Raw genomic sequence first — 22,655 nt, 5'->3', positions numbered from 1 at the left:
GCCCGGCCCCGCGGCCTCCGCCGGCCGCTTCCTGGGCGCGCCCGGGCCAGCCATGGCGCTCAACAATTTCCTCTTCGCGCAGTGCGTCTGCTACTTCCTGGCCTTCCTCTTCAGCTTCGTGGTGGTGGTGCCGCTGTCCGAGAACGGCCACGACTTCCGCGGCCGCTGCCTGCTGTTCACCGAGGGCATGTGGCTGAGCGCCAACCTGACGGTGCAGGAGCGCGAGCGCTTCACGGTGCAGGAGTGGGGCCCGCCGGCCGCCTGCCGCTTCAGCCTGCTCGCCAGCCTCCTCTCGCTGCTGCTCGCCGCCGCGCACGCCTGGCGCACGCTCTTCTTCCTGTGCAAGGGACACGAGGGGTAAGTGGGGGCCTGGCGGACGCAGCCCTCAGCCCCCGCACGGCGTCCCTGCCGTGCCCGCAGCGCCCCCCAGGCCCTCCCCCCTCGAGGAGGAGCCACGGCCCCTCCCTCTTCCCCGGGAGCTCCCAGGCCCTAAAATGTCAGCCCTCGGAGCTCCCCGCCTCCGTGCCAACTGCCCTTTGTCTGCGCAGAACCCGGGACCCCGAGGGTCACTCGCGCTCCGCACAAGGCCAGTGCTTCCCTCCCCGAGTGTGCGTCACCTCTCGCTCTGGGCATTTACCGCCCCTGCCCCTGGGGCGCAAATGTTGCCTTGTCATCTCGGAGCAGCCCTGGGCCCTCCCTGGCTTGCTGGCTCAGCCGGGCCCACACCCTCAGTGCTCTGCGACAGCCCCTAGCGGGTCTGGGCCTGGGTGCTCCTCTGGTGGAGGGGAGGGACCAGGCCGGGCTGGTGGTTGATCAGGCAGACGGGGCAGTCCTCCCCTCACCCCCATCCTCCTGGGAAGGATGGTGGTGGGGCAAAGGCCAGAGGGAACCCTCTCTGGGTCTACGGCCAGCGCTCGGACCTTGGCTGGGGTCCCTGAGGCCTCCCTCCCTCCTGGCCTCCGCATCCCCCTTCACCTTTCCCTGCCCTGGCACAATTCTGTGAGAGAGTGGGATGTGGTTCACCTGGGGTCCTCAGCCAGTAGCGTTCCAGGCACCTCCAGCCTGTGGGACCCTCTGTGGACCCACCACGCCCCTTGCCGTGGACTGCTGTGCTGTGCTCCCAGGAGGCCACTCCTGCCCCTTGCCTGCCCTCACATCCACAGGGGAGATCCGGGCCTTCTCCCAAACTCTGCCCCTCCCCCCCCGGCCTCCACACATCACTCTTTGGCAGTCTGGGGGGCTTTTCTCTTCTTTCGGGGACGTGAGAGAGAAGCTGTTGCTCTGAGAGCGGGTAGAAGGCTCAAGCAGGGACTCTGGAGAGCCCTCAGAGGGGCCAGGGAGGAATGACAGGGTGGCAGGGTAAAGAGGACCCGAGCAGCCAAGGCAGAGCCCAGCGTGGGGGCTGACACACTCGGAGGAGGGTGAGGTCCAGCAACACACACACGTGTGGGTCTCCGGGGCTGGTGCAGCAAAGATCACAGACACTGAGGCCGCAAACAATTTATTCCCCCACGGGTCTGGAGGCCGAGGGTCGGAGATCAAGGGGCTGGCAGGGTAGGCTCCCTCTGGAGGGAGGATCCTTTCCAGGCCAGCTTCTGGTGCCTGCCCACAACCCTTGACATTCCTTGGCTGGGGCTTTGCCGCTCCTGTCGCTGTCTCTGTCTTCACATGGCCTCTTTGCTCTCTCTGTTTCTTCCCTTCTTCTTATAAAGACACCAGTCATTGGATTTAAGGTGCACCTCACCCTGAGGTCTTTAGCTGAATGACACATGCAAAGACCCCGTCTCCAGTTAAGGTCACAGGCACCTGTCCTGAGGCGAAGACTTGGACATACGTTGTCAGGGCACAGCTCAGCACATCACTGTTTCTGGATTCAGGGTCTGCGGGAAGCCGCGTGTCAGCCTGGGCAGGCCTCTGGGGGCGGTGGGGGGGGGGGCGCGCTGTGGGGCTGGGACTCTGCCCCGGTGAGCCCAGGCCAGTCCCGGGGGCCATCCTGCCCTGCCACAGGCCTCTTACTTCCCTCAACCCACTCGACGGCTGGTGTCCCCAGGAGGGATTTCAGGTGTCACGTGCGTGCGTGCATGTTGCCGACCTGGGTGTTACCGTAGTCAGTGTCCCTGTGCAGATGGGGACAGGGGAAGCCTCTCTGCATATGAGACAGGGTCTGAGGAGGAGAGGACGGCCAGCAGGGTAGGGGAGCCGAGGTCCCTGCCGTCCGGGAGGCTGGGGGCAGTGGGCACAGGCCCATCGTCCCACCTCGTCCCTGTAAGACAAGCACCCTCACGAGACCCCCCCGTTACAGTTGTGAGTTGACAAAGGACAGAAGCTGCTGTTGCCGCTGTCCCTAGATTTGCCGCCCCGTCTGAGTGACCGAGATTTCTTTCCCACAGGCTCTGGGGCTCTCAGCCCTCCCCGCCCTGCTCCCAGTCTCTGGGGGTCCCTGGGGCTCTGGAACCCCACATCGCTGTGAGCCCCAGAGGCCGGGCCCTGCCCGCTTGCAGGCCCTCACCGTCCAGACCCTGAACACCTTTAGGCCATTTGTCTTATAGGGACGAGGGGCCCTCGGCAGCCAGCCCGCTGTGACATCTGTCCAAGGGCCAAGGCTTCATCCGGGTCTGGTGGTAGGACGAGGCCAGAGCTCTCCCTGATGGATACCCAGGAGTGGCTCCGTCTGAGGGGCCCCCGGGCTGGATGAAGCCAAGGCAGGTTCTGTGTGCTCAGGGCTGACCTTGGGAGTCACAGATTAGCGTTTGTTGAATGAAGACGGAAAGGAGGCCTGCGTGTGAGGTCTGCTCCCTCGCAGCCACTCCCCCAGCCCTGGGGTCTTCAGATCCACAGTCCGGCCGAGGGGTCAGCCCTGCAGGCCTGCCGTGCCGAGTCCTGGGCCCCCAGAAAGGTTGGGCCTGCCTCATGGGCAGGCAAGATGGGGGCCTGGAGAAGCCGGTCCCGGCTCAGGTGTCGGTCCAGCCGTGTAGAGCAGGCGAGCGGGTGCTGGGACAGTAGGGGACTCGGGACAGACAGGAGGCCGGGAAGGGTGGTTAGAGTGAGCTCGTGGGGTGGTGAGGGCCCTCAGGGTGTCCAGCTCATCAAGGACATCACTGCTGCTGTCAGCCTTGGGGTCTGCTTCGGGGTGTGTGCACACTAATTATCTTGAGTCCATGTTCAGAGACCAGCCAGGACCCAGCTGAGACCCAGGGCAGAGCCCTGCCCTTTGGGCTGTGTGAAAGGGCTCGGGGCCGGGTCCCTGGCGCCTGAGCTAGACCCTGTCCATGGTGCCAGCTCCCTCCTCACGTACGGTATGTCCCTGGACAGAGTGGGGCCCTGGACAGCTTGTGCCCAGGAGAATAAAGGGCTAAGGGTGGGGACAGCTTGCAGGAGGCTTCATCCTGGTTGTGGCTGAAGGAATGGGCCTGTGAAACAGAGGCCCCTGGGGCTTCCCCGGGTGCTTGCTGGCTGGGGACACTGGGCGAGGCCTGGGTGGGTCACAGGCCTGGGGGGGGGGGCGCCCAGGGCAGTGGAGGGTACAGGTGGCCTCGGTTTGTGATCCACAGCTGGGGAGTGCTAGGTCAGAACAACCCATCTGCCTACCCACACTTGTCCCCCAGCCTGCAGTCGCTCCCAGGGCTTTCCGGATAACTGTCACCATGGAGACAGCACATCCGGCCTGGCACCCTGAGAGGTGGTGGTGGTGGTGGTGGTGGCGGGAGATAGATGGACTTAACCCTGTGTGTGCTGAGCTTCCTGTTTAGGGCCGCAGGCTGATGGGTCCTTGGGGAGCAGGGCGGGGCGGGGGGGGGGGCACTGTGGACTCTGAGGGCCGAGTCGAATGAGGCTCTGGACACACCCGGTTCTTCAGAACTCTGCAGCCCAGACAGGTTCCATGGTAGGAGCCAGAGATGGACTTGGGGAGTAGGAGGAGGCTGTTGGGATGACCGCAGCCCCACACCCTCCCCTGTCTGATGGCTCGGGGACTCCGTGTTCCTGTCACGGGAGGAGAGCCCCCAGTTGTGCCTGTTTAGCACGGATGTGGCTGGAAGTTTCTGGCTACGGAAGGTTATGTTGTTCCCGCCCCCCAGGGAGTGGGAGCTGTGTCTCAGGCTGAGCAGGCTTCCCTGGGGGTGGTTTTAGCCACACAGGGAGCATCGAGCCGGGTGTGCCTCTCTAGAATTTGGTGCCGGACATGGGGGATGCCGCCCCCCCCCCCCATGAGGGGGAGCAGGACTTGAGGTTGGGGACTGCCCGGCAAACCCATCCTCTGCACCCTGGTCATACCCCCCTCTTCCAGGAAGTCCTGCTGAGGGCAGCAGCCGGCTCATCCGGGATGCCGGGCACCTGCAGGGCAGGGTGCCTGGTGTGATGGTGAAAGGCTGCTGGCAGGTGGTGGGCACCTAGGGAGCCGGCCTTCGTGCCCAAGGCGGGCGGCTTCTTTGCTCCAGCTGTGGACACTCGGTCCTGGCCCCCCGGGACCCGTTCATTCTCCTGGGCTGGAGTGGAGTGGCCATCCAAAGCCGGGGTGTAGGCTCTGGGTAGCCTCTGCTTTCCTTGGAGCATTCGCTCCCGGGAAGGAGGGCCCCCTGTGAACTCTCCGAGCCCTGCTTAGCCCCACGCGGTCCACAGGGGGCACAGCTGGCCCCCAGCCACCGGCTCCTTGCATCTGGTGGCTGATGCTGCTCCCATGCTTCCGTCTCCGCGGCCACAGGCCGAGCCCCACGCGCAGGGCTGCAGGTGCGCCAGCCCAGGGCTCTGGCGGCGGGTGGAGGCTTGTCCCGGGGAGGGAGGGGGTGCTCATGCTCAGGAGGAAGCCCCCTGCCCACGCAGGCTCCCTCAGTTTCCAAAGCGACCCAGTGGGGGGCTCTTGCTGCCCAATTTACAGAGGGAGAAATTGAGGCGCAGAAAGTGACTTGCTGAAGGTCACCCCGCTGGCAAAGAGGTGGCTGGAGCTGACACGCTGCTGTCCCCAGTGACAGCCTCGGAGGCGGGGTTGGCCCCAACATACCCCTCTTTGTAACTCTGGGCCTCTTATTCAGAGCGCCCAGGGCCAGGTGGATTTTGCGGTCTGGAGCTGTCTGTCGGGGTCCCAGCTGGGAACAGATGCTCAGGCTCACACACGTGAGGGTAACCTGAGGAGGGCGGTCGGCAGAGACGAGGATGTGGGCCAGGCGCGGGCCCTGCGACGGCCCTGGCACCTCCTCTGGCTGCAGGCACTGGAAGAGACGTGATGACCTTCAGTGGAGGGACGGCCACCCAGCGGGCATCCCCCCTCCCCACGTCCCCCCCAGCAGGGGCCTGGGGATGAACACTCACTGCCTCTCCTTCCACCCCCTGCCCGGTTCCCACTGGCTGGGCTCAACCGGGAGCCGGGAAGAGGGGTCATTGCCGTGGTCTACTTGGGTCAGCCCCCTGGGCAGAGGATGGAGAGGCAATGGTCTGCAGAGTCGGGGAAGTCAGCAGCCCTCGTGCCGTCTGCAGTGGGCAGGGGGCGCGGAGCCCACCCACCCACGACGAAATGCCCGACCGGCTCAGGCCGCGCCGGGAGTCGGACACAGGGAGGCTTGCGCTGCAAACACGCGTGACCTGGACACTGAGCTGTCCGGTCACGGCCCTGACGATGGCCCCGGTCAGCTGGGAGTGGTGCTGACGTGCCGCGCATCCGTGTGAACGTGGGCGCAGACCCGCTGGCTATGATTCTGGGACTGCAGCCTCGGGCCTCCGGCCTCCTGTTCACGCCCCCAGCCCTGGCCCTGCTGGCTGTGCTGCTGGCCGCGGCTGATCGCCCGCCCAAGGCTGGGGTGCCTCCCGGGGCCAGGACCGGGGCATGGTCATTTCTTTGTCCTCAGGGCCCAGCACAGGGTGAGGGGGTGCTCAGTCAGTGCGTGGCGGGTGCAGGCGGGGACAAACGCAAAATGGACGCTGCGTGCATCCCCCTTCGTCCCGGGGGAAGCCACCGCATCCGACAGCAGCTTTCACGATTTCCTGGCTGGGGCCCCGGCTGAGACCTCCAGGATGTGTTCTCTGTGAAGCCAGTTTGGGTCGATCTCGCCCCTCAGACTCCATGTGTCGATGGACAGATGTCCACGCGGTAGGTGTGGCCGGGGCTGCCGTCCCCCCTGAGGGCGGTCCTGTCCCCCCACCCTGCAGGTCCCCAGGCTCAGCCAGACCCGGGACTCTGAGTCTCCAGGGGGCGATTTGGAGATGGCGGGTAGTGGGGCAGGGGCGTCTGGTGGGGTGGGCTGCCGTGCCCCAGCCACACGCCCCCCTCGGCCGGAGAGCAAACGCTGGTGTCCTGTGTAGGCACCCTGGTGGGGCCGTGTCCGGGTGGACCCCGAGTGAGCTCTGTCCTCCTGGCCCTGCCTCCTGCGTCCCCCACCCCCTCCCCGGGCACAGCTGGGCCTTAGGATGCAGTGGGGAGATGAGGGCGGGGTCGCACCACAAGCCCCTGACGCAGGTGCAGGCCAGCGGCGTCGATGGCCACGTGGGCACGTGGCCTCAGGGCAGCCGCGTCAGGAACGGCCTGGGAAGGGCGTCCTGCTTTGTCAGCACGCGCTGGTCCTGACGCTCTGGGACCAAATGTCCTGGGGTTCAGTCTTGGCTCTGCCTCCTCCGGAAGGCGGTGCTGACACGTGTCCCCACGCTGGGTCTCCGGGAGGTTGGGCTGGGCAGCCTGGGGTCAGCATGGGACTTCGGGGTGAGGGGCAGTGAGGGACGGGAAGGTGGCCCTGGCGGCCCCACAGGCCCCGTCACCCTATCGGGCCCACACGCCAGCTGTCTCCTGGCACTGCTGGGGTGTCAGGGGGACCCCGGTGGTGGCGCGCGGTGACTGTCCCCTCCCGTCCTTTGCTGAAGCTCCTTCCTCTACGCCTTCCTGAACCTTCTGGTCAGCGCCTCTGTGGTCTTTCTCGTCTTCATCGCCAGCACCATTGTGAGCGTAGGCTTCACCATGTGGTGCGATGCCATCACCGAGAAGGGCACCGTGTCCCACAGGTGCGCCTGGGCCCCGCCCCACCCCCACTGCCCCCCGCCGACGGCTTGGCGCATGAACCCCCTTCGGGGGGGGGGGTTTTTCCCTCCCCGCCCGCCCCCCCCCCCCCCACACCTGGCCAGGGACTTCCCGGGACCCGCCCCCTTGGCCTTAACACCCCCTTCAGTGAAAGTAGGGCACCTCCCACACCCTGGAGGTGGAGCCAAGCCGAATGTGTGTGGGGGGAGGGGGTACGTAGGCCCAGCGCACTCGACCCTGGAGGGCCGGATATGGCTACACAGCACAGGCCCTGGAGATCCCGCCCTGTGCTGCCCTCGCGGGCAGAGGCCTGGGCTGAGTGCTGGGCCGGATTGGGTCTTGGAGGGTTTGGAAGACAGCGATAGGGATGGGGAGGAGCGGGAGCAGAAGCTTCTGGTTGGAGGGGGTCAGGGATGAAGCCTTTGGGGCTAGGACAGTTGCCTCACCGTTTGGGGGTGCTGCATGCCGCTCCCCATGCCCCGTGTCCTGGCGTCACCTGCCACCCTGCGCCTTGCTGTTTCAGCTGCGAAGAGCTCCAGGACATCAACTTGGAGCTTAACGTGGACAACTCTGCCTTCTACGACCAGTTTGCCATCGCCCAGGTAGGTGGGGCTGCCGGGTAGGCGGGGCCTGTCCCGGTAGGCGGGGTTGTTCAGGTAGGAGGGGCTTCTGGGTAGGCGGGGGCTATTCTGGTAGGCGGGGCTCCCGGGTAGGCGGGCTGTTCTGGTAGGCAGGGCTGTTCAGGCAGGCGGGGCTGTTCTGGTAGGTGGGGCTGCCGGGTGGGCGGGGCTGTTCATGTAGGTGGGGCTGCTGGGTAGGCGGGGCTGTTCTGGTAGGCGGGGTTGTTCAGGTAGGAGACGCAGGTTGCCAGGTAGGCGGGGCTGCCGGGTAGGCGGGGCTGTTCTGGTAGGAGGGGCTGCCGGGTAGGCGGGGATGTTCAGGTAGGAGGGGCTGCTAGGTATGCGGGGCTGTTCTGGTGGGAGGGGGTGCGTGGTAGGCGGGTCTGTTCTGCTAGGCAGGGAAGCATGCATCGTTGGGGAGGATTCCATTCACTGCTGAATACACCGGATACACAGACTGTCTCCAAAGGCTCTCGCTCTCATCCAGGGGAGGTCGAGGATGGGGCCAAGCAAAGGAGATGCAGCTGAGTGAGTGGTATATTCGGGAAGGCTTCCTGGAGGAGGGGTTGGAAGAGCTGGATCTCAGAGACTGAGTGAGGGTTCTCGCAGGTGGATGTGGAGAGGGGTGAGGCATTGGGCTCCTAGGAGGAGGGGCCAGCGTGAGCTAACTGCGGAAGTGAGGTTCAGGGGGTGAGGGAGTGGCTCTGTGCCAAGAAAGGAAACCAGGCATCAGACCCCTGGTCTGCAGTCCGGGGCAGGGCGCTTGGAGCAGGGACCCTCCGATAGATGCTGGGGGGCTTGTGGTTACTGCCTGGCCAGGGGAAGCAGATGCTATGTCTGAGGAACGGTGTGGGGGGGCAGAGACCCTCCCCCTGCCTGGCCTCAGGAGACCCGGTGCCTCTCTGGGGACCCATTGGCTGGGATACAGCTGTGTCGGGGCTTGTCAGCGGTCAGTGAGGGCCTGTGTCTGGGTCCACATTTGTGTCTAGGCAGACGACACTGCTGCGGGGTCCGCAGGTGGGGTTGGCTTCTTCCCGCCCTGGGCAGGGCTTGCTGGCATCCAGGTCCATGTTTGGACCCCAGACTGGCCTCTCAGGGCTCACATCGGCCCGTGGCTGATCTGAGGACTCTTCCTTTGGAGAGGAGCCCGCTGGGGGGCTGCACATCTGGTGGGTCCAAGGTTCTTTGCTGACATGAGCTGAAAGCACCAGAGACTCCTTCACGAAGATGGAATGGAAAATGCTTCGGGGCTACTTGCGCCAATTAGATTAGGAAGGCGCGAGCTGAGTCTGGTGACAACCTGACACGAGGATCTGTTGCGTGTGGCTCAGGCCTGGTTCCGTTAAATTGTTTCTCCTTCAGCTGTTTGGGAGAAGCCGACCAAGGTCAATTCACCCCGGCAGCTGGAGGTGGCTCTGTCACGGGCGGGCTCTCCTTGGGGACGGGTGGGCTGGGCTGCCTGGGGGCGAAGGTGGGCAGACCCCCAAAAGCATCGTGCAGCTCGGGGTTCAGAGGGCAGGCCGCCAGATGCCAGGGAGGGATGGGCGTGTTGGGGAGGAGGCGAGGCGGACCCCGGGGCAGGGGGGTTGCGGGCCGGCCGGCCTCCTGACCCTGCCTCTGCCCTCTGCGTAGTTCGGCCTCTGGGCCTCGTGGCTGGCCTGGCTGGCCGTCACCATCCTGGCTTTCCTGAAAGTCTACCACAACTACCGCCAGGAGGACCTGTTGGACAGCCTGGTGCACGAGAAGGAGCTGCTGCTGGCCAGGCCGACCCCCCGCACCTGCTTCCAGGAGGAGAAGAGCGCGGTCATCTAGGTGCGGGCGGGGGAGCCCCGCCCCCAGACGCCCCCCCTCCACCCCCGCCTCGCCCCGGGGCTCACAGCCCCACCTGGGGGAGCAGCGGGGGGCCCTGCCTGGCCCCACCTGCCCCTCGCCTTGCATGTCCCCCCTCGGCACCGTGCAAAGTGAGTGAGCCCGCTCACCGAGCCCCCCACCCCCACCCTGCGTGTGGCGGCTGCCCGGGGTGGGCGCCGGCCCTCAGACAGGGCCACGCAGGGGCCTCCTCCGGGCTCCGTGCTTGCACGGCCGGCCTTTCCGGGGGGCGCTGGCCGGGCAAGCCTGCTGAGCGGGGGTCCAGACTCTAGGGCACCCCTGCCGTAGAGCTCGCCTGCACGCCACGGCTGGGTGCCGTCTCCGTCACCTTGCCGGCTTGCCCGGGTGTGATTCTGTGTGCGATTCTGTCGGGCAGCCTGCGTCCCCAGAGTGACCCCAGCCCACGAGGGCCACGCATCGCTCTTGTCCCTTGCTCCTGAGCAGTGCGTGGGCCACGACTTCTGTGGCCTGGGAGCTGGGGGGTGGGTGCAGGAGGGAGCTCTCCGGCAGTGTGTTCCCCACCTTCTGGCCCTGCACCCCCCGCCCCTGCCGCAGGGCCCGGTTCCCTGTGCTCCTGCTTCGTGGTGCCCAGGTGGCCAGGCCTGGTCTCAGCGTCAAAAGCATAGGGCAGTGGTGTTGCCCTGAGTCAGGTGGTGGCTGTGTGGGTGTCCTGGAAAGTGGCTGTGGTGTCAGGACTGGGGGCCCGCGCCCGGTGCCCCTCGTCCTCTGCCATGGGACTTGCCGGGGGAGCCCCGGGTGGCCCTGCCTGGAGGCTCCCGGGCCCCAATGTTTGTGTCACAGGGTGGGGAGGTGGGGGAGGCGGGGACACGGGCTGAGGGGCACAGCGCCCCCTAGGGAGGATGGGGTGGGGCAGGTGCCACTGGAGGCGTCTGGGTGAGCGTGTGAGTGCCTGTGAGTGTGTGGATGTGTCTGTGTGATATTAGTGCGTGTGTGACACGAGTGTGTGCACACGCATGTAAGTGCACGGGAAGGTGTGAGTGTGTGAGCGTGTAGCTCTACGTGAGCTCACATTCACAAGTGTGAGTGAGTGTGCGCAGGAATGTGAGCACGTGCATGTGCACACATGAGTGTGTGAGCATGGATGGGAATGTGTGTGCCCAACCGTGAGCATGAGTGCGTGTGTGCCGCAAGGTGTGAGCAGACATCAGAGCTGGTGAGGACACAGCGGCTTCTCTGGCCTTCATCCACCAGGACGCCCCCTGTGCCCCCGGCACCCCCCCCCCCGGTGGAGGGGCTGCCTTCCCGTCTGATGGACGGAGCCTGGAGCACTGAGGCCGCCAGAGGGCATGACCCCGTCCACACAGGGGCAGGTGGAGGAGCCGGGGGGACCCGTGACCCCAGAGCTCAGTGATGAGCCACCTGGGCTGCTGGGCTGTGGACCCCCCTCCTCGCGGGGCTCCCCGGCTTCCACATCTGCACGTGGTGCTCCTCTGTAGGAGTGGGGCACCCCGTTCTCGTCTCCCGGGCTGACCCTCCTGCTGCTCCCCACCCTCCAGGGAAGAAGATGCCCGGCTCCCCGCATCCGTGCCTCTTGCTGCCAGGGGCTGGTTTGGTCTCCCACATGGGGGCACGGATCTCCCGAGGCCACAGATGCGGGTCCGGGGCGAGGTGCCGAGTGGGGCCGGGCAGCCTGGGCCAGGGAAGGGAGGCTGCCCGTCACCTCCTGCCATCTCAGAGGCCCCAGGGCCCGGCCGAGAATGTCAGACAGAGCAGCTGGGTTGCTGGGGGAGCTGTTTTGGGAGAACCGAGGCCCCCAAGCCGATCTGGTCTCAGCTCAGCCCTCGTGCACGAGCCGAGGGGACCCTCTCCAGCCCCTGAGCGCTCCGCTCTGCTCCCAGCAACAGCCAGGCCCCGGGGGCAGAGGAGCAGGGGCGGGACGTGGCCTCCTGGAGCCCCAGGGTCCATGGCAGGTTTGGGCCTGCCCGTGGCGGCTGCCGCTCCTGGAGCGCCCGGCCGGGTCTGGGGCCTCCCCTCCTCGGTCAGGCTAGGGGAGACGCGCCCACTTACCTGCAGGTGTCACTGGTGCAGCGGGGTTGTCGTTGGCACAGACCCGTGTCAGGCCAGTGGGGGGCTTCCAGGGAGGGGACAGCTGGGTTCCCCAGGGCTGGGCAGGAAGGCCCCCCCCCCCCCCCCCGATCGCTTCTGCTTCTCCCAGCTGCGCGTGGATAACAGACAACTTTGTCTTAACTCCACTCCTGACGAAAACCGAAAGTAATGATTCCTAAGCCTGGTGTGTCTGTTGTTCAACGTCCAAATAAACACAAAGTCCTGAGCCTTGTTGTGGACAATGGAGCCTCTGCGCCCCCCGCCCCAACCTCCATCCACCTTTAGCGTCCTGGCTTCCGGTGTTTCGTCCGCTCCTACGGTGTAAAAACTGCCTTGTGTTTGTTCCTGTCGCTTCAGAACCTTGCCGGGATGAGGGCCTGGCCTCTCCGGGTTCGGACCTTCGCGTCCGCGCGGGCTCCGGGGCTTCCCGGGGCGCACGGCTGGATGCGGGATTTCGGACCTCTCAGGGCGTGCACAGCCTGAGCAGTGTTTTCCCCAAAGCAGGTGCTCACGTCCTGTGGGCCTTCCGGACCCGGGATGTCTTTGCCGTCACGGGCTCTTGGCCGAGAGCAGTGGCTGTGAGGAGGGGGCTGCCTCATGCCTCATGGCGGACTGCCCCGGGGGGGACCAGGGCTGGAGGAGTTGAGCCTGAGGCTTGTGCCCGCCCCATGGGGTTGGACATGTGACCTACCTCTCTGAGCCTCAGTTTCCCCATCTGGAATATGGGTAGTAATCTGCCCATCCTCTTCGGGGGGTGGGGTGAGGCGAGGTGGGGTCCTGGGGGGAGGGCTGGGCTGCTGCGGGAGGTGGTAACCACCCTGGTCGTGCTAGAACCAGCTGTGACCCTGGATGGTCCCTGAGGGCTGGGGTCCTCCCCCGACCATGGCCCCTGTTGTCTCCTGCTTCTGGAGATCGGCCCCTCCTCTCCACCCGGGCCCCCTGAATCCCGAACCCTGTAACCACCGTCCCAGCCCCTGAGGCCCGGCAGAAAAGGCTTCCCCACTGCCCCCACCTCTGCTTTAGCCAATGAAGCCAATTCCGTAGCAAATGGTCCCTGTTTCGCTCCTTTGGGTAAAAACCCCCAGACTAATTAAAGAGGTGGCAGTGCGTTTTAATAGAAAACCAGTGTGTCCCCACTTTGGTAATGGGGACAGGCACTTAGAGCGTCACCCCGGGAAGCAGCAGCACGGCGTTGGCCGTCCCGTGGACGCTTGTCTGCGGGTTGCTGCGGGAGATGGCGTCTTCCTGGCAGTCCCTCCTGGTGTCTGACCATGGGCCTCCCCGCTTTTTCCAGGCCCCCCTCCAGGCAGGGGTCCAGACCACACGGGTCCCCATGGCCTTGCAGCACCGGCGATGGCACGGTGTCTGCACGGGGTCACGGGACTCGGAGGCACTGTGGCTGGTGTGTGGCACCACCTGGGGTCCGGGCGCACGCGCCGTGCTCCGGGGCGGTGGGGGTCCGGGCAGAGCGGGCTGCCTCTCGGCCGCTCCGGGTGGACAGCGGAGGTCGTGGGCGGCACATGTTTCCCTCGGGGCATGAGAGGGCCCCTGAGGCCTCGGGGTCAGACCTGGGCCCAGAGGCTGGGGTCCCACCACCAGCACCAAGGGGAGATGCCAGGCCCCGCCCTGCACGCTCGTGGCCGCAGTGGGGAGGGCCCCACGCCAACAGCCAGACCCGTGTGCCTCCGCGGGGTTTTGAGGTCCAGGCCCCACAAGCCCCAAGCAGCAAGGTCCAGTTTTACTTCTGAGGGGTCTCGCGGGCACAGGGCCGGTGTCCCTGTCTTCAAGGGGCCCCACGCGTCCGCCTCCGGGCCTGGCCCAAGGATACGGAGAGTTCCCACTGGGGTGAGGGCTCTCCGGGGCCCGAAGCAGGCAGAGGAATCGGTTTTCTGGTAGAACCTCACGGTGGACCCCCACACATACAAGCGGGGCCCTGACTGGATGGGTGGGCCGCCTGCTGCTCCAGAGCCAGGGCTCCGGGCCCCCCCAACCCCGCCCGGGGAGCTCCCAGACCCCAGCGGGGGCTCCCGCCCTGCATGACGGGGGCCGTGGGGGGTGGGGGCGAGCATCCGGCCGCGGTCACAGCTGCAGCAGGCCGTGCCAGCAGGTGACGGCCGTGTGCCTCAGGCGCAGGGCAAGCGCGAGGAGCCGGGCCCGGAGGTCCTCGAGGGCCAGTGTCACCCGCTCGGCCCGGCCGCAGTACAGACCCAGCACGAGCACCAGCAGGAGACACACGGACATCCGCAGGAGCAGGGAGCCGCCGCGGGACCGGGGCCGGCCGAGCGCTGGGGGCGGAGGGGGTCCCGGGTGAGCCTGGGGCTCCCTGCTCCTGCGGGGCTGGCGGGGAGGCTGCAGGGAGGGTGGTGGGTCCCCGGGTGCCCCCCGTGGTCCCCCTGGGGCGTGGAGCCCCCCCCCCCCCCCCCCGCCCCCCCCCCCCCCCCCCCCGCCTGGGGCCTCTGTTGGCCCTGCCTCTGGCACTCTCCCTTGGGACAGGAGTAAGGGGGCAGGACCCCAGAGGGGTGCTGTTGCCAACCGTGGGTGTCAGGGGCTGGGGGGGGGGGACCTGCTGGAGCCACCGGGGGTGTGGCGAGCGTGGCCTGGGCACGGGGTGTGGGGGTGTGGGGAGGGCTCAGACTCACCCTTGGTGGCCGTGGTGGACTCCCTGCTGGCGATGTCTGCGGAGGAGACGCGGTTGGGCGGGCAGGCCCCCGGCTTGGGGGCGCACCCGACCTCAGCCTGCCCCGCGCCCTCAGGGCCTCATGTGCCACGCCCACCCCCAAAGGAGCCCGAGAAGGGCCGGGTCGGACACAGCCACCCCGTTTCACAAGGGGAAGGTGCAGGGCCCTCCAAGGTCTGTCCCAGCCTCGCTGCCCCAGGTTCAAGCTGCCGGGTCTCGGGGACCCCGAGAGGCTGGGCGCTGTTCTCGTGGCCTGTGCAGTGTGGGGTGTGGTGACCCCACGGGTGCCTGGGGGGGGGGAGCCTGTAGAGGACCTTCACTCCCATCCTGCGCAGTCTCCTGGGGGGGCCCGACCACCCCCGGACCGCCTGGGCCCTGGTGCCCCATCCATAGAGAGCTGTTGGGAGGCTCCTGGGGGTGAGCGCGGAGGCCAGGGGGCTGGGGGCGAAGAGCAGGCAGGAGGAGCCTTGCAAGAGCCCCCCCGGCATCGGGAGAGGAGTGGGGCCGGGCCGGATGCTCGTGACGGGCCATCCAGGGAGACCCTAACATGTGTTGGGCAGAGAGTTTCATCCACAGCTCGGCAGGTCTCAGGAAGTGAGGTCTTGCCGGGGGGGGGCTGTGGTGGGCAGGACGTAAGACGCCCCCGTGATTCCTAGCTCCCTACTGTCCCCTCCCCGGTTGGGGGCCGTGACTTGCTTCTACCCAAGAGAATACAGCAAAGGGGAAAGGAGCTGCAGGCCCCGGTCAGCTGACTCGGAGTCCCCTCCAAAGGGAGATGATCTTGGGTGGGCCCGACCTAATCAGGAGCGGAGGGAGGGCCTGCTGCTGCTCTCAGAGGTGCAGCTGCTGACTCTAGAGCTGCCAGGAACTGACTTCTGCAAACGGCAAGGGAGCTTGGAACGGACGCAGGCCTCAGATGAGAGGCAGTCCCGGGCCACACCTGGACGGCAGCCTGGAGGGCCAGGCCTGAGCCGAGGACAGGCTGCACCGGGTCCGCGCCCCTGACCCGTGGGGTCACTGCAATAGGCACTGTGGCTCGCTCGAAGCCTCTAAGTCCGTGGTCACCCGGTGTAGCCAGAGGATACAGGGGCCGGTCCCAAGGGAAGGGCCGAAGCAGGCGTGAGGTGGGCCGGGGGCGGGGAGGGCGGCGGCGGTGAGGGGCTCTGGGGCTGGGGCCGGGAGGTGGACGTGGGTGGGAGCAGCTGAGGGGCGCTGCAGGGAGGAGTGGGTGGGCCGCTGGGGACGCCTGCCCGCCGGCCTTCCCTCGAGAGGACGGTGGTGATTTGGACAGCTGTGGATTTACTGTTTTCCTGCCGCTCGCTGTTCCGTTGACTGTTACTCTGTGTGCAGACTGACCCGTGGGCCCGGGTTTCGTTGGGGTCATCGGGGTCCCTTCAGAGGGCCTCCTGCGGGTCCCAGGACACGCGTCCCCCTGCCCCACCTGTCCCCGGGCCTGCTGGCCGCGTTCTGCCCTTACAGTGGACGGCCACCTCCGGGGGCTCCCGGAACCGCACGTGCCTGGCGGTCTTCTGTGGCTCGGCCCCGCGGCTGCGGCGTTCCGGCCGGCTCTGCCTCAGGATGGAGGGGGGACACCTCTTGTAGCCCTCCTGGGGGGGGGACGCAGAGGGGAGCCGTGAGCCCCCGGGCGCGGGAGACGAGGTGCCCCCCCCGTGGACCGCCCCACCTGCAGCCCCAGCCCCAGCCCCCCGGGTGACTGGTGGGGCCTGGAACAAAGCCATCGGGGCCGGCCCAAAGGACGGCGGCTTTAGCGGTGCCACGGCTGCGGTCCGTGGCCGCACAGGCCCGTGTCCCCTGGTCACCGGTCCCGATGGTGTCTGTAACAACTTCTACGGGTCGGTCGTGATGAGGACGACGGTAACTGTGAATATCCACCGAGGCCTGTCTTCATGGCCGAGCCGCCCACACAAAACCTCCCTGAGTCCCAGCACGCTCATGCCCGCCGCTGTCCCCCTGCGCCGAGCCGGGCCTGTTCGAGGTCAGTACCTGGCGTGGGTCACACAGCGGGCCTCTGTCACTCCCCCGTGGACGGGGTGATGGATCTGAGCATGAGGCTGGGGATGGATGGAGCCTGGACACAGGGGCCCGCCCAGGGGCCACCCTCCCACCCACAATGAGTTTGGAAAGTAGAGTTACCGGGCTGCTCTGAGCCTCAGTGTTTCCATCTGTAAACTGGCCACAAACAGGCCGTTCTGAGCCCAGGCAGGCCCCTTGCTCAGTGGCTCCCGGCTGGGGGGCCCTGGTGGCACAGAGCCTGCTGCCGGCCTTCTGGGGGGCACACGAGACCCACCTAGTCCTGGGGTTTGGCCCAGCTCGTGGCTGTCCCCTCTCCTCGGTTGGGATGCCTGTGCCTGCGGCCTTCCCGGCCTGGCGGTGAGCACCGACATTAGGTCAGGACCCGGGTCTGAAGTTGGTTCCCACTTTGCCCTGGCCTGGGCTTCCGCACCTGCACCCTCACAGGACACCCTGGCCCTCCTCTCTCCACCCCCTCCTCCCCTACTCGTACACCCTCCTCCCTGGGCTGCGAGGGGACCTTGCCAGGGAAGCATCCAGACTTGCTGCTGCCTCGCTCCAGAGCTCTCCATGGCTCCTGCTTCCTCTGCCTCATCTGCTGTCTCTCCCTGTGCAGACCTCCCGGCCCGCCCTCCCTGCCCTTTCAGACGGCACGCCGGCCCTCCGCCCTGGCCATGCACCTCTGCCGTGTCCCACCCTGCGAGGCTCCAGCCCTCTCTGCCAGACCACACCTTTGGAGAACTCCCCACCCCGGTGATTCCTCCCCTGGGGCCGGGGACAGCTCAGGGCAAGGGCAGGGACCGAGCCTCCCGCCCCTGCTCCCCCTTTCCGCCCCAGCAGAAGCCCAGATCCCTGAGCCTGGGATGGGGGCTTGTCCGGGACCCTGCCTTACCCTCCCTGCCCCGGGCTGCGGCGAGCTCGGAGCGGCCTCTTCATTCTTTCTGGTCTGATGTCGCGTCTCTGGCCGGGAGTCGGGGCTCAAGGTCTGCCCTGCAGTCCTCATTTATCGGAGCATGGTCCTAAGACAAGCGAAGACGTTGCTTATTGTACAAGCGACCCTGGTAGGAGTAGAATTCTGGAGGGGATTCTCCTGTCAGCCCCGCCCACGAGGAGACCGGCTGCACCCTCCCCGGTGGCCACAGGGTCCCTCATCGTCAGCTTTCACGGCTGCCTAACGTCCCACAGGCTGCCGTCCGTAATTTACGGCCGGCCTCGGATACTGGGTGGGCAGGAAGTTTGCATTTTATTCTTGTCGTCACACTGTTCGGAGGCCTCGGGTAAAGTTGCAATAAACCTCTTGCTTCCCCCTTTCACGGGGGAGACTCTGGGGGTGAGCGAAGGGCCGGCGCTGTTGGGGTTCCGTGGGGCTGGGGGCGCTGCTCCGGAGGGTCCCGTCCTCCTTGAGGGGTTTGGGCTGGTGGGGCGGCCCCTCGGTTCTGCACAGACTCTGTCTCCGTCTCCCTCCCTCTCTGTCCCTCCCTCTCTGTCCCAGGTTTAACTCGCTTACTTAGCAGGTGTCAGGTGGGAGCCTCCCCGTTCCCACCTGTGAGCCTGTGATTGCTAAGCACCTGTCGTCCCTACCTGTGGCCCTTCTCGAGTGGGTTTTCTTTTGCAGACTTTGACGGGCTCTTGACTTTTGAGACCTTCCCCAGCCCTTCTCCGGGCACAGACCCTGCCAGGCACCCGTGCAGGTGAAGCCAGGCATCGAGCATTAGTCCTTTGAGGGCGCTGGGAGCGGGGGGGGGGGGGGGGGCGCGCGGGGGGGGCCCCACCCCCTCATTGCACATATGGGGAAATGGACGCGGGGCTTCCCTGGCCACGCGGACACCGGGGGTGGGGGTCCCTGCCTCCGGGGCCGCCCCACCCCCGCGAGGGCAGTGAGGACTTCCTGGGGGATGTGCCCTTTCCCTGCGGCTCTCGGGGGGGGGCATGGGGGGGGGGTTGGGCCTTCTCTGGCCAAGTGCCTTTGCCTGGGCCACCGTCTGCCACTGGGCGGTCCCCCTGCCCTCCGGCTGCCCGCTGCCCCTGCCCCGATGGCCTCGCTCCACGGGCGGTCTTGTTCCGGCTCCGGCTCCCCCTTAAATGTCATTTCCTCCGAGAGGAAGCGGGGGCCTTTGCGGGAGTCCTGGGCTCTGTCCTTCTTTGGCCCGGTGACCTCGTTCAACAGCGTGACTGCCCTGGGCCTCAGTTTCCCTACCCCGTAGCGCAGGGGGAGGCGAAGACTGCTCTTGGTACCCCCTCCTGCCCCCCCGCGGGCCTCCTCCGGCCGCCCGGCAGGCCCCCACCCTCGGGCCTCTGGCAGCGACAGTGTGTAACACGAGTGCTCTCCACTCTGAGGCCGCTCGTGACAGATGGGTGATAAAGGGTGGAAAATAGCTCAGGCCTGGGGCCTGCAGTGTGTCACCGCCGCTCCCCTCCCCCCGCTCCCTCAGGGCGGGCCTTCTCGGGCAACAGCCTCTGACCTTCTTGAGGCCACACTTGCTTCTCCCTGGGGGTGGGGAAACTGAGGCCTGCCAGGTCTCAGAGCCCGGTTGGGACGGGGCCTGCCGGTGTCTGGAGCCTTGTCTCTGGTGGGGGCCTGCCTGGCTGGGCACAGGTGGGCCGCAGGATGCTGATCTCCTGCTGAGTCCCCGGATCTCCTGCTCCAGGCCGGGTGGGCCCGGGGTGCTGAGCCCGGGGAGCCTCAGGCCCTCCCGCCCTCCCTTGCAGGAGCGCAGGTCTGGCCGAGGCTGTGCATCAAGTCCCCGCAGAGGGTGGGGGTTGGCCCACAGGGGCTGAGCCTCTGCACCCGGCCCCGGCTCGCCTCTCCCGCCGACCTCCGGGCGTGTGTGAGGCGGGCCGGGCCAGCTCCAGCCTGGCCCAACGCCTCCGACGGCACCGAGCCACCCCCCCCCGCCGGGCTGGGCCACCTGACCTGCCGTGGCTCTGTGACCACCCGGTAGGCTTGTCACTCCCTCCCCCCACAACCCGGGCCCGGGCCGTGCGCCCCACTCTGTGCCCCACTCCTCCCCACGCCCACTGACCGCCCACTGCCTGCAGGAGTGTCTCCGTCCTCGCCGGGGGTCCCTCTGAGACCCCCCATGTAGTGCAGTGCTGCGTGGGGAAGGGGCCTTCCTCAGCTCTGACCTTGTGGCGGGCGGCCAGGTCAGCAGCCACGCCGGCTCCCTGTCACCCCTCCCACCCCGCGCCGTGCCTGTCCACCCGCTGGACCCTGGGGTTCAGGCCACGGAGGACCTGGCCGGGTCCCGTAGCCCTGGGCAAGCCGAGGGTCTCCTCGTGCCCCGGCCCATCTCCAGTGAGAGGCCTGGGCTCCCCCCGCTCACCTGGGGCTGGTGACAGACACCTCCTCCAGGGGCCCCCGGGGTTGGCGCAGGTGGGAGAACCGTGGCAGGACGTCACCGCGCAGAAGCCGGAGCCACGAGCCCCCCCCCCCGCCCGTTCGCACACCACATACACGCACAGCTCCCCACACCCCCGTGCGTGCCCACACCACGTACACATGCCCACCTGGGCTCCTGCAGGCGCCGCACCTCCGGGTGACTCGCCCACCTGCCTGGCCCCCCACCCGCGGCCGATCGGAGCCTGGAGCCGAGCGGGAACCCGAGCTGTCGCCGCTCACGAGCCCGCTGAGAAGTTTCCATTACAGCAGCGGGCAGTGGCCTCTGGAGGGTCTGGCCGCCGAGGAGGCCGTCACAGCGGGGCTCGGTGGCCGTGGGTGCCGTGTGCCCTCCCCCTCCCCCGAGCGGCGTGGCCGAACGGCGGGGGCAGGGGGCTGAGCGCACAAGATGCGAGCTGCACCTTCTTCCGGCCAGAGAAGCGGACAGGAGGCCACGGACACCCCGAGGCCGGCCTCCCCGCGGGAGGGCGGGGGCTCCCGGGCCCGGCCGGCCGCCCCCAGCCCAGCACTCACAGGGCGGAACAGTCTGGCAGATCCCCAGATAACACACACTTCTGATGTGAGCAAGGGGAGAACCCCTGGGGACGCCCCCTGGGCTGGCCTCTCGCTCACTGGGCTCTCCTGCCTGGGGTCGGGGGCACGAGGAGCAGGAGCTGTCCTGACAGTCCCCAAGGACCCTCCCCCGAGTCTCTGCACATTAGGACGTGGGGCAACAGCAGCTCAGGGTGATGGCCGGGTGCCTGCTGGGTGCAGTGGGGTGCTCTGGAATGGCTGACCTTGGCCTGGAGAGCCCCAGGCACATGGGAGCAGGTGGACCCCAGCCCTGGCCACAGTGAGACCCAGGGGGGGTCACCCAGCCCGAGTCCCAGGCCCCCGTACAATGGTGGGCGTTTGCAAGCCATCCAGCATGTTGTAAAGGTGGAGATAACATGCCTGCACAGAGTAGGTGCCCAGTGAACGGCATGTTCTGAGCTGGAGGGTGAGCCACGTGCACAGTGGGCCAGGATGGGGACTTCCTCTGATCAGATCAGCTCAGAAAAGGGCCGGTTCCCTGAGGGTCCCGAATGCTGGGGCTGGGGCTCGATGACCCGAGTAAGAGACCATTCCCTGCTCAGCTTGGCTGTGCCCACGTTGACCTACCCTCAGCAGCACCCTCGGGGGCCTTTGGGGCAGGCGTCTGTGCCTGAGCCTGCTGCCCCTGCAAAATGACAAGATTCCTGGCCACGGGTGGCTTCTGAAGGGACTGTGCTTGGCTCATCACCGGGGGAGATTCATCGAGACCCCGTGCCCCAGCTTTGTGGTAGGAACTGGCCAAGTCCCCCACTTGACCCACAGACGGCTGCGCCTCAAGCAGGAGTGTAGAGGGAGGGCTGGCCGGGGTCCTCGGGTCAGGCCAGGCCACAGAGGAGGCGGCTCAGAGTGCCAGGGAGTGAGAGCACCCACCGCCCGCACTTTTCAGACCAGACTTGGGGTTCAGAGGGGGCTGGTCCGCCTCCCTGCCTGCCCGCCTGCCCGCCTGCCCACGGCAGGTTCTCTCCTGCTTCTCTGGCTGGGCATCTTCTCTACCAGCTTCGTTCCCAAATGGGAAGTGAGCCTCTACTCACCCCCTGAGCTGGGATCTCACCTGGCTCCCCCTGGGGCCGTGAAGCCAGGCTCTGTGGCGTCTCCAGTGACGGGATGTCAGCGTGGTCCCGGCCCAGGCCTGGCCGTAGCGCCCCCCCACCCCCACCCCCCCACCCGCCACCTTCCCCCAGAGAGACCCAGTCCCTCCAGCCTCTTGCCACCCTGGCCTGGTGCTGCTGCTGGTCCGCTGCGGGGCGGTCTGTGGCCGGGCCTGCGTCAGGCCGCCTGAGCTATAATTACCTCTCCCCTTTGGCAGAAATAGCAGTGACCCTGCGGATAGGCCGCTGGCAGAAGAGGAGGGACTGGTGTCCCCGGCCCTGAACACAGGCCTACGGACAAGATACGGGGTCAGTGCCCCGGCCCTGCCCTGCTGGCCCACATGCGGGCTCCAGCCTGGCAACCCTTGGGAAATGAGGATTGGATCGGAGGCGGAGTGGGGGTGGGGACGGCAGGAGGGTGGTGTGAACAGAGTCCGGCCCCTGCCTGACCCTGCCCCAGAGTGGGGCCCCGGGGCGGAGGGCGCCCACCCTGCTACTCACCCCTGCGCCCCTGCATCCTGCTCTGGGGTCCCAGGAAGAGCAGGCAAAGCATGTACCCCATGCTGCCATTTGGGGTGCACTGGCTGAGCCCCATATTGGCCTAGCAGGCGGGGCTGGTGTTCAGGTCAGAGGGGGCGGGCAGCAGGGGTGAAGGCACCTCCATTTCCCAGGGTCCTTCTGGGCTGGGGGCTCCTTGTGTCTGAGCGGCAGCCGTCCCACATTAGCAGATGAGGAAGTGCCACTCAGAGAGGGGAGGCAACTTGCCCAAAGCCACACAGCCCAGGGGTGGCAGCCGGGCGGGGTCTCGGTGCCGCCCCCCTCCCCCCCCCCCCCCGCCGCCGCCCCCCCTCGCCCCCGCTGGCTCCTGATCTGCGGGCACATATGGCCGCCCGGAAGGGGTGAGGCCCGAGGAGAGACCATCCCCACCTCCTGTCTCTGTGGGGAACTCAGGCAAAGCTTCGGGGCCCCCAGGGCGTCCAGGGAGGATGGGGGCTGGGAGGGGCAGTGTGGGCCGAGGAATGTCCCAGGGTCCCCTGAGGGCCACGCAAGCCACGGGGCCTGGAAAGCAGCATTTGTGCACACTGTATACAGAGGCCAGCGAGGTGCTGTGTGTGTGGGGTGGGCCCGTGGGCGATCTCCGCGCTCTGCAGCAGACTGTCCTTGCAAAGGGTCTGATGGCAGACGCACTCGGGTCTCTGGTCATGCTCAACTCTGCCTCAGAGGGCAAAGCAGCCGTGCACGGGATGGACCGTGGACGGGCATGGACGGTGGACGGGACGGACCGTGGATGGGCTGGACGGTGGACGGGACGGACCGTGGATGGGCTGGACGGTGG

General features: G+C 67.1%; 2 protein-coding genes across 11 annotated transcripts in view; one reads left to right on the top strand and one right to left on the bottom strand.

Moving 5' to 3' along the window:
- Positions 1-6: 6 nt before the first annotated feature.
- Positions 7-22,655, top strand: part of TMEM179 (transmembrane protein 179) — a 61,652-nt gene continuing 39,003 nt past the window's right edge. For 2 of the 3 annotated variants that reach the window (XR_005791249.1, XR_005791250.1), the window contains exons 1-3: positions 7-357; positions 6,844-6,981; positions 7,521-7,599. Coding sequence is in view for 1 of the 3 variants with exons in the window: in XM_040478377.1 (XP_040334311.1) it covers positions 53-357; positions 6,844-6,981; positions 7,521-7,599; positions 9,250-9,429 (702 nt within the window). In the remaining 2 variants the exon portion in view is untranslated. Of the gene's footprint in view, positions 358-6,843; positions 6,982-7,520; positions 7,600-9,249; positions 11,780-22,655 lie in introns of those variants that run through there. The other variant, XM_040478377.1, reaches the window with a different exon arrangement.
- On the bottom strand, positions 12,647-21,387 carry CUNH14orf180 (chromosome unknown C14orf180 homolog). 8 transcript variants are annotated; one of them, XM_040478381.1, is made up of 5 exons: positions 21,263-21,365; positions 17,154-17,280; positions 15,708-15,837; positions 14,193-14,228; positions 13,514-13,838 (listed from the first exon to the last, which is right to left on the bottom strand). In XM_040478381.1, the coding sequence occupies exons 2-5, from the start codon at positions 17,262-17,264 to the stop codon at positions 13,633-13,635; spliced, it is 483 nt and encodes a 160-aa protein (XP_040334315.1). In that variant the 5' UTR covers positions 17,265-17,280; positions 21,263-21,365; the 3' UTR covers positions 13,514-13,632. The 8 variants fall into 8 exon arrangements, with proteins under 8 accessions (XP_040334318.1, XP_040334319.1, XP_040334315.1 ...); XM_040478383.1 differs by lacking the exon at positions 21,263-21,365 and adding an exon at positions 19,585-19,686; XM_040478382.1 differs by lacking the exon at positions 21,263-21,365 and adding an exon at positions 18,724-18,910.

Source organism: Herpailurus yagouaroundi, unplaced genomic scaffold (assembly GCF_014898765.1).
Source record: "Herpailurus yagouaroundi ecotype Mexico unplaced genomic scaffold, PumYag 141, whole genome shotgun sequence".
In the NCBI taxonomy this organism is placed as follows: Eukaryota; Metazoa; Chordata; class Mammalia; order Carnivora; family Felidae; genus Herpailurus; species Herpailurus yagouaroundi.
The sequence above is the reverse complement of the archived record's forward strand: the minus strand, read 5'-3'. Positions and strand labels throughout refer to the sequence as shown.